The following is a 14,729-nucleotide window of genomic DNA, read 5'->3' on the forward strand; positions in this document are numbered from 1 at the left end:
CATTAATAATTGCGAGAACATTCTACAGAAAGTATACACATATAGACACACCTATAACTCCTATTAACATTTATTTTCTTGGTTTAAGAATTCGTAATTGGCTTTTGGAATGTGATCATTTACATGCAAAAAGGTGGAGACAGGGTGATAGCTTTTTAACACCTCCCTCCTGACTCCAAGAAGCTGGCAAATTTCACACTTGGCTGTTTCTAAGGATACTTAGGAGTGGGATGAACAGTAAAAAAAGCAGACCGTTGAGGGAGAGCACCATGGACACATCTGTCCTATTCTTCACCTTTCTAGCCCTCTTGCTGGCTGACTGCTCTGAGCTCCCATTCCAGGAGAGGATGCTTCTCAAAGCCTTGGGATTAAATGGACGGCCCAGACCGGTTGCTCCAGGTCCTGTGCCAAAAACCCTTTGGAAAATGTTTGAAAAGGGCATCAATATAGATGATCCATGCAGAATGGAGGGCTTTCAAGTACCTGGAAATATTGTCAGATCCTACAAAGACCAAGGTGAGTAGACAGGGTAGAGAATGACTATATTAATTCAGGACACCGAGGTACTGTAATCATTACATGATGTTTATATTACTTTGTAAAGGAATGGTAAGGTACAGTAGCTACGGACAATATATTGTTTACATTTTTCTGTTTATTGGATCTAAAAAATACACTATATTGCAAAGGAGTGTTTATTGAATGGTAGCTGTAAAATGAGTATGCTGTACTCGCTTGTAAACCTGGATTCATGCATTTTCTAAAGTAGTTCCTTGTGACTGATGTTTTTCCAATTGTAGATAAACTAGAAGTCAAAACATACTGTTTTCTTAAAGCATACTGGCAATGATAGATTAAGATCAGTCAAAAGGGTATTTATGAGATTTACTAATGTGGACAATTCTGTGTAAAGGGGGGGTACTCACGGAGCATTATTCTAAGCAATCTGACAAGATTGCTTAGAATTTCAGCATTATTGCTCCGTGTGTACCCCCACAGTGATAGCGATGCGCAGCCCCGTGCATCGCTATCGCTGCTGCTAGATTGTCCTGCATGCAGGCCAATCTAGCGGGTCGCTCACTTCACCCGCTGGGTGAAATGAGCGGCCCCCCCGTCTCCCCCCGCACGCTCAGCACAGATCGCGCTGTGCTGAGCGGCGGGAGAGATGTGTGCTGAGCGGTTCGCTCAGCACACATCTCTTATGCATCGGCCCGTCTATATGGGCCTTAACATTTCTCAGAACTGTAGTGATTGTGGGGTCTATGTACTAAGCCTTGGAGAGAAATAAAGTGGAGAGAGGTAAAGTACCAGGCAATCAGCTCCTAACTGCCATGTTACAGGCTGTGTTTGAAAAATGACAGCTAGGAGCTGGTTGATTGGTACTTTATTATTATTATTATTATTATCATCATCATTTATTTATATGGCGCCACAAGGGTTCCGCAGCGCCCAATTACAGAGTACATATGCACATAATCAAAACAGTGACTTACAGTCGAAATCAATTTTGGACAAGTACAGGGTAACTAAGCATAACTACACCAGTAAATGACAGAGATAAGTTTCAGGTGGCCCAAAAACTGTGATTTGGGCAGTTGAGAATTATTAAAGAAGAAAAGGGTGAGCACATGAGGGAAGAGGGCCCTACTCATGAGAGCTTACATTCTAGGGGTAGGGGTAGACAGACAGGGGTGACAGTCACAGATGGGGTACATAGAGAGCATGGAACAGGGGGTTAGGATGAGATTTGGCTGGGTTTGGTAAAGAAATGGGTCTTGAGAGCCCGTTTGAAGTTTATCTCTCTCCAGGGCTCAGTACATAGACCCCTGTATGTATACTGTAATATATTCTGCAGTACACTAAGACAGCAGTTCAAACATGCAATACAGTATTTGATCTGTTGCTGTATGTTGTATTTATTTTGTGTTTCTCTATTATATTTTTATAACTTTTTTTTCATATACAATAATATGGGGAAATTATATAATATTATTCCAGTTTGAATGACCAACATGTTAAATTCACTAATATACATTTATATAGTTCTGATGATTATATAGCTATACCATAATTATATATTGCACCGATAAGACAGTAACTTTACAACCGTTAGTAATTTTATTTTAATTTTTGTAATCCTTTCATAGGACCTTTGATTTCCAGTGAGTTGCCACATGGATCTTTATGCTTCTCAAAATACCTCTTCTTTGACCTTTCTGTTGTGGAGAAAAAAGAGCAGGTGACCCTTGGCCAACTGGAGATCAAGTTCAAGCACAATACCTACCAAGGGCAGGTGTTCCAGCTTCGGCTGTACCGAACTCTGCATATGTCCTTAAGGGGAATGCGAGACAACTCAATGAACAGGAAACTTTTGTTTGCTCGGTCGTTCCGTCTCCTTCACAAGTCTCTGTATTTCAACCTAACAAAAGTAGCACAGGATTGGGCTAACCAAGGGAACAATATGGGACTGGTTCTGGAAATATTAGCAGATGGTGGTACTACTGTGAGCAATAATTGGTCTTCAACTTGTCAGCAAATAGATTTTTTCATCCACACCTCTTTCCTAACTGTTTCTCTTGACCCAACCAGCTGCAAGACTCCTCGCACCAAAAGAAGTACTGAGATTTCACCACCAACACCAAGCAATATTTGCAAAAAGAGGAGACTCTACATTGACTTTAAGGATGTTGGATGGCAAAACTGGGTTATTGCACCCCGTGGCTACATGGCCAACTACTGCCATGGAGAGTGTCCTTACCCACTAACAGAGATGCTCAAGGGCACCAACCATGCTGTTTTACAGACACTGGTGCACTCCATAGAGCCAGAAAACACACCGCTGCCATGTTGTGCTCCCACCAAGCTATCTCCTATCTCTATGCTATACTATGATAACAATGACAATGTGGTGCTAAGACATTATGAGGACATGGTAGTGGATGAATGTGGCTGCAAATGAAAAAGGTCTTAATCTTTGACAGCAATTCTTCACACCTAAATGCTGCTCTGCAAAACGTTTGGATTTTGTGAGACGTGTTCTAATAAATAATTAGGACTAGTTTATTCCATCCCTAGATATCATAATGAGCTGTGAGGAGTAGAAGAAGAATACTTCAATTGAATGAACCAAAGAGTTGTGATAATGATGCCCAAGTCAAATTGACTCGATTTACAAACACTTTGCTCCCAGCATTAACACATAAAGCTGACTATTGGAGACGTCCAAGGCTCGCTTCCACTTTGGCACCATGTTAGCAGAGAAGGTGACAAGGGGTGGCTGGAATTCCATCCTACAGAAATGCTATTCAAGTAGAAGGATGCATCTTGTGAGTTTTTCCACTGCTTAAAGCACATCCCAGAAAGGCAACATAGCTTTGAAGATTACAAACAGAAACAGTGTGGAAGTTTTGTATTTTTATTGGACTGTTTTTGACATATGATCACAAAGAGACATTATTACATGTTAATTGCCTATCTACATTTGCACTGAACAAAGATTGTTTTTTTTTGTTTTTTTACCCTTCCCTCTCCCTTTTCTAGATAGCACTAAATAACGAGCTTTAATGGGAACGTCCAAAGATTTCGGAATAATATGTTGACTCCTGCATGTTCGTACATTACATGCTTTTACAGAATGAACTGTACTTTTAGGATTGTTTACTCCATAAGATGCCAAACTGTATGTGTGACAAGATAAATAAAGTATTTTTTTTAATCAACTATCTTTTTAGTCTTGGTGCATTATATTTATATCTCCAGAACTGAATAATAATAATAATAATAATAATAATAATAATAATAATGACACTAATAGTCATAATAAAATGTTGTTATTATTAATGAAACTTCCTCAAATTGTGTCAATACTTGTAGAAAAAAAAAATCACAAAAAAATATACAAAAAACATTTTAATTATTCAAGGGAATATTTCACGAAGTAACACATTTAACTGAATAAATACAATGGTATACATAAAGAAGCTCAACAACAAATAGATAGAGCCAGATCTAGTGTCAATGGGGAGGGGTGGTATGAGAACATTGTACACCATATTCTTCAGTTACAAAAAAAACCCCAAAAAAACTCACAACTCAATTTTCATATTTAGCCCAAAAGAAAAAAAGGTTTTCATGTTCTTCCATGGTAGAACAAGGGGAGATGTATCAAGCTTTGGAAAGAAATAAAAGTATAGAGAGATAAAGGGGAAAATTAAACAAAGAGTGATATTCTTGCTATCACTTGTTACGAATGATAAATGGTGCTCCAGCCAATCAGCTCCTGTCATGTGTTTGAAAAATGACAGGAGCTGGATCACCATTTAACATTCGTAATGAGTGATAACAAGAATATCACTCATTGTTAAATCTGCCCCACAGTTAGAGGCTAATTGGTTATTACTTTATCTTTCTCCAAGGTGTGATACAGCTTTCCCCAGTCTCACCGCAACCTCACTCTGTGGTAATAGGTTTCACAAAAACAATCATCACCTGCAGCCACATTCATCCACTGCCATGTTCTCATAGTGTCTGAGTACCACATTGTCATTATTGTCATAGAACAACATTGAGATGGGAGACATCTTTGTTGGGACACAACAGGGAAGTGGTATATACTCAGGCTCAAGAGAATGAGTAAGAGACTGTAGGATGGCATGATTAGAGCCATTTAGTACCTCTGCCAGCGGGTAAGGGCATTCTCCATAGCAGTAGTTGGCCAAGTATCCTCGAGGAGCTACGACCCAGTTCTGCCATCCCACATCTCTAAATTCAACATAGAGGAGTCTCTTTTTACAAATGTTGCTGGCAGTAAAAGGGAGCTTGCCATAACTTCTCTTCTTTCTGGATTTCTTACACTGTAGTGGGTTAAGTGTCACAGTGAGAAGAGAGGTGTAGAGGAAAGTGTGTATTCCCTGGCACTCCTTTATCTGTCCAGGGGCCAATGTGCCCTCTTCTCTAGAAAAGAGCTGCAATGCCAGACCCAGGTTTTTATAAGGATGTCTCCAGCTCTTACAAATATCTGTCAGGTTAAAGTAGAGTGACTTGTGTAGCAGACGGAAGGTTTGTGCAACCAAGAGTTTCCTGCTGGTCTTCTGTCCACCCATCCCTTTTAGGGACATCTGTAGGATCCTGTAGAGCTGCAGATTAAATGTTTCTCCATAGTAGCTGTTCTGGCTGAACCTTACCTCCAGCTGGCCCATTGTTATCATCTCCTCTTTCTCCATTACAGAGATATTGAAGAACAATCTCCTTTCCAAGCAGAGATTTGGGGGAGGGCTAGATGACTGAGGAATAATAAACCGGCCTAGTGAGGAAGGGAATATAAAATAAGTAGCATAACTTCATGTTTTTAAACATTACCCATTTAGCTTAGATACTCTAGATATTTTATATTTAAATTACACTATAATGACACTATTTGGTGCACATGGTCCATGTAGCCAATATCAACCAATATAATGTTACTTTTATAACAGGTATTTCTATAACTTGCCGCCCTTGATCTTTTTTGCCAAGCTCCACTTCCATACACCCTACCACTGCTGGTAGGAAAGACTCTAGTGCAGAGGTTCCCAAAAGCGGTCCTCAAAGCACCCCAACAGTACAGGATTTAGTTATATCCATGGCTCAGCACAGATGGATAAATCAAATTGACTTAGGTGCTAATTAAGTCACCTGTGGCCAAGCATGCAGGGCCAAAACTAGGATTTTCATCACCCGGGGCAAGCCAGTAATTTGGCGACCCCACAGCCAAAAAACAAACCCTATCAGACTAACATAATCAGATTATCAAAAATGTAGAAAACAGAGGATACTATTGGACAATATTTCCCTATGTGCTTCAAATGCCCTATGCGTCACATGCCCCGCCAGCGTGTTCAACTACATGCTCCTCTGTGTGTCCCCATACATTGCACTATGGGGGTAATTCTGAGTTGATTGCAGCAGCAAGTTTTTTAGCAATTGGGCAAAACCATGTGCACTGCAGGGGGGGCAGATGTAACATGTGCAGAGAGAGTTAGATTTGGGTGGGTTATTTTGTTTCTGTGCATGGTAAATACTGGCTGCTTTATTTTTACACTGCAATTTAGATTGCAGATTGAACACACCACACCCAAATCTCTCTCTCTGCACATGTTATATCTGCCTCCCCTGCAGTGCACATGGTTTTGCCCAACTGCTACCAAAATTCCTGATGCGATCAACTTGGAATTACCCCCTATATCAGGGATGGGGAACCTTCGGCCCTCCAGCTGTTGTTGAACTACACATACCAGCATGCCTTGCTACAGTTATGCTATTTGGCCATGCTAAAACTGTTGCGGGGCATGCTGGGATGTGTAGTTCAACAGCAGCTGGAGGGCCGAAGGTTCCCCATCCCTGCCCTATATCATAACACTTCATCACTGCACTACATTCCCCTATCCACTGCACTACATCACAATACTACATTCCCTACACTACATGCCCCTATGCACTGCACGACATACCCTTTCTATTACGTCCTTGAGGATGTTGGGGACACCAAAAGAACCATGGGATACAGATGGATCCGCAGGAGACATGGGCACTTTAAGACTTTCAAAGGGGCGTGACCTGGCTCCTCCCTCTATATCCCTCCCCAGACTCAGTTTAGAAAATGTGCCCTGTGAGATGGAGGCACTCGGGGGAGCTCTTAGAGTTTCTCTGAAAAGACTTAATGTTAGGTTTTTTATTTTGGGGAGATCTGCTGGCTACAGACTCCCTGCTTCGTGGGAAAGAGGGGAGAGCAGTCTAGACCCACTTCTAATGAGTTTCAGGGCTCTGCTGCTGCTGACAGGCTGTCTTCAGCTCCTGAGGGGAGATGAACGCCGGGCTCTCCTGGATGCTCGCTCCCACAGCTTGCCGTCCCCCCTCTTCAAGCCAGAAGTCAGAAGACAGGTGAGTATGTGAGGAAAAGACTCTTCTCTTCCAGAAAGACGGCATATAAGAGGTACCGTGCAGCGTGCTTTGCTCAGTGCGTGCCAGGCTCCCGGTCTGTACACACCGCTGGGTGAAGGGCGCTGGGGGGGCGCCCTGGGGAGCTTAAATTACCTCATTTTCACAGGCTGGCATATGATACAGTGCCCAGGCGCTGCCCGCAAACCCCCGCCAGGATAAAAAAAATATGAAAAATAGCGTGAAGAAGCGCGCCATGTTAAGGGCGGGGCTCCTTCCTCCAGGCTCACTCGGCGCCATTTCCTCCTCCAAGCAGCAGTGCTGGTCCTTCCTCACAGCAGACAAGTACCAGGGGCTATAAAAACGAGGGGGGCAGATTATTTCTATACAGATATATAGCGCAGCAGCTCTGTGACACTTGAGGGTGTTTTCAGACCTGCACTTTGGCGCTGGGGTGTGAGCTGGCTCCTTTCCTTTTGTTCCCTCACAGGCTTTTCTTTGGGTGCTGTTAGGGAGACAACATGTCTGAGGCAGAGTTTTCCTCTCAGGGGGATAATTTATTGGGGACTCCAAATGTTTTGGGGGTCCTGTCGGCACCGCCGAAGGCTGATTGGTTAACTGCTTTAAATGCTAATGTTACACTGTTAAATCAAAAGTTTACTGAATCTGACTCTCAACTGCAGATTTGGAAGAAATCAGTAGATGACGCTTTATTACAAGGGTCACTGAAACGTGGTGTTGAAAAATTAGATGACACAGATACCGACACAGACTCTGATACCAGTGCCGATTATGCTGATTCTAGATTAGATCCTAAATTGGCTAAGAGTATTCAATATATGATTGTGGCTGTCAAAGACATATTACGTATTGATGAGGACCCCTTTACACCAGAAACGAGGGTCCTAATTTATAAAGAAAAGAGACGCTCGGTTTCTTTTCCTCCTTGTTTTGAGCTAAATGACCTTTTTGATGGCATTTGGAATACACCTGATAAGAAATTTCTCATCCCTAATAGGATCAAGGTGGCATACCCCTTTCCCGCAGCTGATAGGGATAAGTGGGAAGCATCACCCACAGTAGACAAAGCCCTAGCACGCTTGTCAAAACAGGTAGCGCTCCCTGCAGCTCAGTCGACGACTCTTAAGGAGCCGGCTGATTGTAAGCAGGAGGCTACTTTAAAAGCTATATTTACTACCACAGGGACGCAGCTTAGACCGCTTATTGCATCAGCGTGGGCTAGTAGCGCCATTGAAAAATGGGCTGAAAGCTTATCTGCTGATTTAGATACTCTGGATAGGGATAGCATCCTAGTGACGCTTGGTTATATCAGGGACGCGGCTGCGTACTTTAAAGAGGCTGCAAGAGATGCTGGCCTCCTGAGGGCTAAGGCTAATGCTATGTCTATTGCGGCTAGGCGTGCGCTATGGACTCATCAATGGAATGCTGACGCGGATTCCAAGAAAAACATGGAGTCCCTTCCCTTTAAGGGTGGGGAACTGTTTGGTGACGGCCTTACTGATTTAGTATCAGCGGCCACTGCGGGTAAGTCTACTTATTTACCTAATGCCCCTACGCAACAGAAGAAACCGCATTATCAAATGCTGTCTTTTCGGCCCAACAAATATAGAAAAAGCCGAGGTAACTTCTTCCTCGCTACCAGAGGTAGAGGAAGGGGCAAGAGAAATCCCGCTTCCTCGAGTTCACAAGAGCAGAAGTCCTCCCCGGCTTCCGCCAAATCCACCGCATGACGCCGAGTCTCCCCTACAGGAGACCGCACCGGTGGGGGCACGTCTAAGGCTTTTCAGTCAGGTTTGGGTTCGCTCGGACCTGGACGCTTGGGTGTTACAAATTGTGACCCAAGGGTACAAACTGGAATTTCAAGACGTTCCCCCTCGCCGTTTTTTCAAATCACCCTTACCAGTTTTGCTTCCAGACAGAGCTCTAGTCTGTGGAGCAATACAAAAATTATGTCAAAATCAGGTTGTGATCCCGGTCCCCCGGGCGGAACAAGGGGAAGGTTTTTATTCAAGCCTATTTGTAGTGCCAAAGCCGGATGGCTCGGTACGACCAATCCTCAACCTAAAATCTCTAAATTTTTTCCTGAAGAAATTCAAATTCAAGGTGGAGTCTCTCCAAGCGGTGATCTCCAGCCTGGAGGAGGGGGAATTCATGGTGTCTTTGGACATAAAGGATGCCTACCTTTATGTTCCCATTTATCCCCCTCATCAGAGTTATCTCAGGTTTGCAATCCAGGATACTCATTACCAATTTCAGACGTTGCCGTTTGGCCTGTCCACGGCTCCGAGGATTTTCACAAAAGTCATGGTAGAAATTATGGTTCTCCTCAGAAAAAGAGGAGTTACAATTATCCCGTACTAGGACGATCTCCTGATAAAGGCGAGGTCAATGGAAAAACTGGTACAGGACATTACACTGTCTCTGTCGCTTCTACAACAGCACAGCTGGCTCTTGAACCTGCCGAAATCACAATTAGTTCCAACAACCCGGTTGGCATTTTTGGGTATGATTCTTGACACGGTCCAGCTGAGAGTGTTCCTCCCTCCGGAGAAAGCACTGGAAATTCAGAGTTTGGTAAAACTCATTCTGAAACCACCAACAGTCTCCATTCATCAATGCATTCGGTTGCTGGGGAAAATGGTGGCGGCATACGAGGCCCTCCAATTCGGGAGGTTCCGTGCCAGAGTATTTCTGTGGGACCTGTTGGACAAATGGGCCGGATCCCACCTCCATATGCACCGGAGGATAGTTCTATCCCCCAACACCAGGATCTCACTCCTGTGGTGGCTCCACAGCTCTCACCTCTTAGAAGGACGCAGATTTGGGATCCAAGACTGGATCCTATTGACCACGGATGCAAGTCTCCGAGGTTGGGGAGCAGTCACACAAGGGGTGACCTTCCAAGGAAGATGGTCAAGTCAGGAAACTCTTCTTCACATAAACGTGCTGGAGTTGAGGGCCATTTACAACGGCCTTCTATAAGCGGAGCATCTTCTTCGAAACCGGCCTGTCCTGATCCAATCGGACAATGTGACAGCAGTAGCGTACATAAACCGCCAAGGCGGCACAAAGAGCAGAACAGCAATGGCAGAAGCCACAAGGATTCTTTGCTGGGCAGAGACTCGGGTAAGCGCTCTGTCAGCAATATTCCTTCCGGGAGTGGACAACTGGGAAGCAGACTTCCTCAGCAGACACGATCTACATCCAGGGGAGTGGAGCTTCCATCAGGAGGTCTTCACTCTAATCACCAATCTTTGGGGGATTCCCCACATAGACATGATGGCGTCCCGCCACAACAAAAAACTACTAATGTACTGTTCCCGGTCCAGGGACCCTCAGGCGGCAGCAGTGGATGCACGGACGTCACCTTGGGTGTATCCGTCAGTGTACGTTTTCCCTCCGCTTCCTCTCATTCCAAAGGTTCTGAGAATCCTAAGAAAATCACAGATTCCAGTGCTCCTTGTAGTTCTAGACTGGCCAAGGAGAATTTGGTACCCGGATCTTCAGGAGTTGTTAGTCGAGGATCTGCTGCGGCAGGGGCCGTTCGTCTATCAAGACTTACAGCAGCTACGTTTGACGGCATGGCGGTTGAACACCAGATTTTAGGCCGTAAGGGTATTCCCGATGAAGTCATTCCCACTCTTATTCTTGCTAGGAAGGTTGTGACGTCGAAACACTATCACCGTATTTGGAGGAAATATATTTCCTGGTGCGAGTCCAAGAAAGCTCCAGTGGAGAAGTTTGACCTTGGACGTTTTCTCCATTTTCTACAAAATGGAGTGGATGCGGGCCTTAAATTAGGCTCCATAAAAGTGCAGATTTCTGCTTTGTAAATTTTCTTTCAGAAACAATTGGTCTCACTTCCTGAGGTGCAGACCTTTGTAAAAGGGGTCCTGCACATCCAACCTCCTATTGTGCCACCTGTGGCATCTTGGGACCTTAATGTGGTTTTGATATTCCTAAAATCACATTGGTTTGAACCTTTAAGTAAAGTGGAGTTGAAATTCCTCACTTGGAAGGTTGTCATTTTGTTAGCATTGGCATCCGCAAGGCGGGTGTCTGAATTGGCGGCCTTGTCTCACAAGAGCCCTTATTTGATCTTCCATGAGGATAGGGCAGAATTGAGAACTCAGCAACAATTTCTGCCAAAGGTGGTTTCCTCTTTTCATATTAACCAACCTATTGTGGTGCCAGTGGCTACTGGCACTTTAGCTGAGGAAAAGTCTCTGGATGTCGTCAGAGCTTTGAAAATTTACGTTGCCAGAACGGCTCCAGTTAGAAAAACAGAGTCTTTGTTTGTGCTATATGCTCCCAATAAACTTGGGTATCCTGCTTCCAAGCAGACCATTGCCCGCTGGATATGTCACACGATTCAGCAGGCTCATTCCACGGCAAGTTTGCCGTTACCTATATCGGTAAAAGCCCATTCCACTAGAAAGGTGGGCTCGTCCTGGGCGGCTGCCCGGGGTGTCTCGGCATTAAAACTTTGCCGGGCAGCTACTCGGTCGGGGTCAAACACGTTTGCTAAGTTTTACAAGTTTGATACCTTGGCCGATAAAGACCTAAAGTTTGGTCAATCGGTGCTGCAGAGTCGTCCGCACTCTCCCGCCCGTTATAGAGCTTTGGTATGATCCCATGGTTCTTTTGGTGTCCCCAACATCCTCAAGGACGTAATAGAAAACAGGATTTTAATACCTACCGGTAAATCCTTTTCTATAAGTCCGTAGAGGATGTTGGGCGCCCGTCCCAGTGTTTACTGTATCTGCAGTTTAGTTCTGGTTACACACATATTGTGTTATGCTTTCTTCAGCTTGTTGCTGAATTTTGTTCATGTCCGTTGGCATGTGTTCAGGTGAATGCCATGTTATTCGGCATGTTTATGGCGTGAGCTGGTATGGTGCTCACCTTGTTTGTTAAGTCCTTTCCTCAAAATGTCCATCTCTCCGGGCACAGTTCCAAACTGAGTCTGGGGAGGGATATAGAGGGAGGAGCCAGGTCACGCCCCTTTGAAAGTCTTAAAGTGATCATGTCTCCTGCGGATCCGTCTATATCCCATAGTTCTTTTGGTGTCCCCAACATCCTCTACGGACTTATAGAAAAGGATTTACCGGTAGGTATTAAAATCCTGTTATATGCTGTGTGGAGATGTGTGTAGACGCTGGGGTGGTGTGTCCGCTCTCAGCGCCAGGCTCCCGGCAGAGTGCAGGGGATTTGTGTCCCCTGCAGTCACAGGCTGTGGACAGCGCTGGGGCAACTTGTCTGTCCCCAGCGCTGGTTGTGCAGCAGCGGCGGGTGTCTGGTGCAGGGACAGTGTATTGGTTCCCTGCACCGGACGAGAAGCGGTGCTGCTTTGGTAGCCAATAGGAAGCGCTGCCAGTGGCATTTCAAATTCGGCGCCCCCTGCAAGCCAATCACGGCTCACAGAGCGCCGGTCAATCACAGGCGGCGCGGCGAGCCAATCACGCCATAGGCCCTATCCCTGGCGAGACCAGGAGAAGACGGGAGGCCGAACCGTAGAGCTGTGAATAGTTCCTGCGGCCGTGGAAGTAGCCAGAAGACGCTGAGGTCCAGGAAGAAGATGGCCAGCGTCAGTAGACTGAAGAGGAGGACCGGAGAGGACACCAGGAGTGGAAAGGAAAAGAGCGGACGAAGCCCCCCTGGTGACTCTCCCACCGGTACAGGTAGGCCCTAGACCATCAGGGTTCAGGCATTAGGCCCGTAGGCACAGTTAGGTCCTCTCGGCCCGTGGCCACATATAGCCCGGACCTCCAGGACCGTGGCCCCCATTAGCCGGGCACTAGGCCTGTGGCCATAATTCAGGCAATAGGCCTGTGGGGACTGATAGAGAGCATTAGGCCCTAGTTCCAGTAACCCCCCCCCCCCTCCTCCCCCTCCGTCAGGTATATAAGGTGACCCTGGGCATTAGGCCCAGGTCACCCAACCGGCTGCATGTTAGGCGGGCGCTAGGCCCATGGAAGAAAGTCAGGCCTCTGGCCTGTGCGCAGTTAAGGGGCATTAGGCCCAGTATAATACAGTGCCCATTGCAAGATTCTTGGCAGTAGGCCCAATTAAGCAGCAGGGGAGGTGGGTAGGCTGTACGGCCAGGGCCGGCCCGCCCAATACGCGGGTTACGCGTAAGTGTAAGGCGCCACACTGTGGAGGGCGCCGACAGCGTAAACCACGCTCCGAGCCCATGCTGCCTGTGTATACCGCCAGCTCCTATGTGGTGTGTGGGGGAGTCAGATGGAGCGCAGTGGAGGGAGCTGGATGTGTCAGCCCCGCCCTCCTGCTCCCGTTGGACGCATCACGCATCTGATTGGTCTGTAGCCTGGAGGAGACAGGAGAGATTGGATGATGATACCGGCTTCTCCTGCTACTCCCACCCCGCACACTCGCAGGAGGAGGACGCGTCACAGAGGGATGAAACGGTCGGGAGTGATGGATGTTCTCCGGCTGGCTGCTCTGCTGCTCTGTACCTGGGCGCCATGTGCCGAGCGTGCAGCGGGTGATGTCTTACCCTCCGGTAAGGCGCTGATAGACCATAGTAGTGTGCTGTAGGGGATCAGTATTACTGTCAATGGGAGGGGGGAATCATCATAGCATGCTGGGACTTGTGTTCCCACAGCAGACAGCGAGTCTGGGTCTCACAGGGCATGCTGAGACTTGTGTTCCCACATCAGACAGCGAGTCTGGGGCTAACAGGGCATGCTGGGGCTTGTGGAGTAATATGATTTTTAGGTTCATGTTCAGCACATGGGCCCCCCTGGGTTAGCATAACTAAACTGCTGCAGAACATCTTTAAACTTATTCAGAACATTGGAAAGTGTACGCTCGCTGCAGGTTACTATTCCCAGTAGATGTCCATGTGTATAGTAAAACCGCTAGCCCGAGGATCCCATGTTCTGAAAAAAAAAAGGTCTGTTTTGGAGGTTAAGTTAGCGCACTGGATATGGATAATATGTGAACCAGTATTATAGAGAAATGAGTGAATAAAAATTAAATTTCTCTTACGTCCTAGAGGATGCTGGGGTCCATTTTAGTACCATGGGGTATAGACTGTTCCGCAGGAGCCTTCGGCACTTTAAGACTTTTCAACAGTGTGAACTGGCTCCTCCCTCTATGCCCCTCCTCCAGAACTCAGTTTAGAAAATGTGCCCGGGAGCAGGGCCAGCCCGCCCGTTACGCATAAGGCGCCACACTGTGGAGGGCGCCGGCAGCGTAGACAGCTGCCTGCTGTATACCTCCAGCTCCTATGCGGTGTGTGGGCTCGCGGACGGAGTTCAATAGAGGTGCCGCCGGATGCCGAGACGGCCAGGGTGAGGAGGAGAGGGAGCTGCGCTGTCTGAGGGCAGCCGGCAGTGGCGGTACTTGTGAGGCTGGGACCCGGGTGCCTGAGGCGGAGTCAGATGGAGCGCAGTGGAGGGAGCTGCTGGACGGTGTTGGTACCGTCCAGCAGCTCCCTCTACCAACACCGTCCAGCAGCTCCCTCCACTGCGCTCCATCTGACTCAGGCAGCAAAGCGCTTATACCGACAAATAAAAGCAGTATCTCTGCAGAACCCATCAATATTTATAGAATGATACAAGTCCCAGCCCATAGTAACATGGAGACTCAAAACTAACCCTTTTCTTCCCGCAGCCTACCCTGCCCCTAGTGTCTAACCCTCTTGTCCCGCAGCCTACCCTCCCCCAGTGAATAACCCGAAGGGCTAAAACACACTACACGGTTGTTGCCGGCCGGGAAAAAGCCGGACGGCTTTTTCCCGTGCCGGCATTGTAGTTAACAGTGTGAGG

The 14,729-nt window shown here is 46.6% G+C and overlaps 2 protein-coding genes across 3 annotated transcripts in view; one reads left to right on the top strand and one right to left on the bottom strand.

Annotated features, from left to right (window-relative positions):
* The first annotated feature begins 263 nt into the window (after positions 1 to 263).
* On the top strand, positions 264 to 3,684 carry LOC134904242 (derriere protein-like). The gene is made up of 2 exons (XM_063914532.1): positions 264 to 516; positions 2,148 to 3,684. Exons 1-2 carry the CDS (start codon positions 270 to 272, stop codon positions 2,957 to 2,959), a joined length of 1,059 nt encoding a protein of 352 aa, XP_063770602.1. The 5' UTR covers positions 264 to 269; the 3' UTR covers positions 2,960 to 3,684.
* Positions 3,685 to 3,894: 210 nt separating this feature from the next.
* The window catches only part of LOC134904216 (protein DVR-1-like), a 35,366-nt gene continuing 24,531 nt past the window's right edge, over positions 3,895 to 14,729 (bottom strand). For both annotated transcript variants that reach the window (XM_063914531.1, XM_063914530.1), the window contains exon 2: positions 3,895 to 5,302. In XM_063914531.1, coding sequence (XP_063770601.1) covers positions 4,485 to 5,302 — 818 coding nt within the window. In that variant the 3' untranslated portion in view covers positions 3,895 to 4,484. The remainder of the gene's footprint in view (positions 5,303 to 14,729) is intronic.

Source organism: Pseudophryne corroboree, chromosome 1 (genome assembly GCF_028390025.1).
Source record: "Pseudophryne corroboree isolate aPseCor3 chromosome 1, aPseCor3.hap2, whole genome shotgun sequence".
Taxonomy (NCBI): Eukaryota; Metazoa; Chordata; class Amphibia; order Anura; family Myobatrachidae; genus Pseudophryne; species Pseudophryne corroboree.

Bases quoted from the DNA above. Each gene is read 5' to 3' on its own strand.
- LOC134904242 (XM_063914532.1), top strand. From the start codon at position 270: ATGGACACATCTGTCCTATTCTTCACCTTTCTAGCCCTCTTGCTGGCT. The intron at 517-2,147 runs GTGAGTAGACAG...ATCCTTTCATAG, and splicing joins CAGATCCTACAAAGACCAAG to GACCTTTGATTTCCAGTGAG.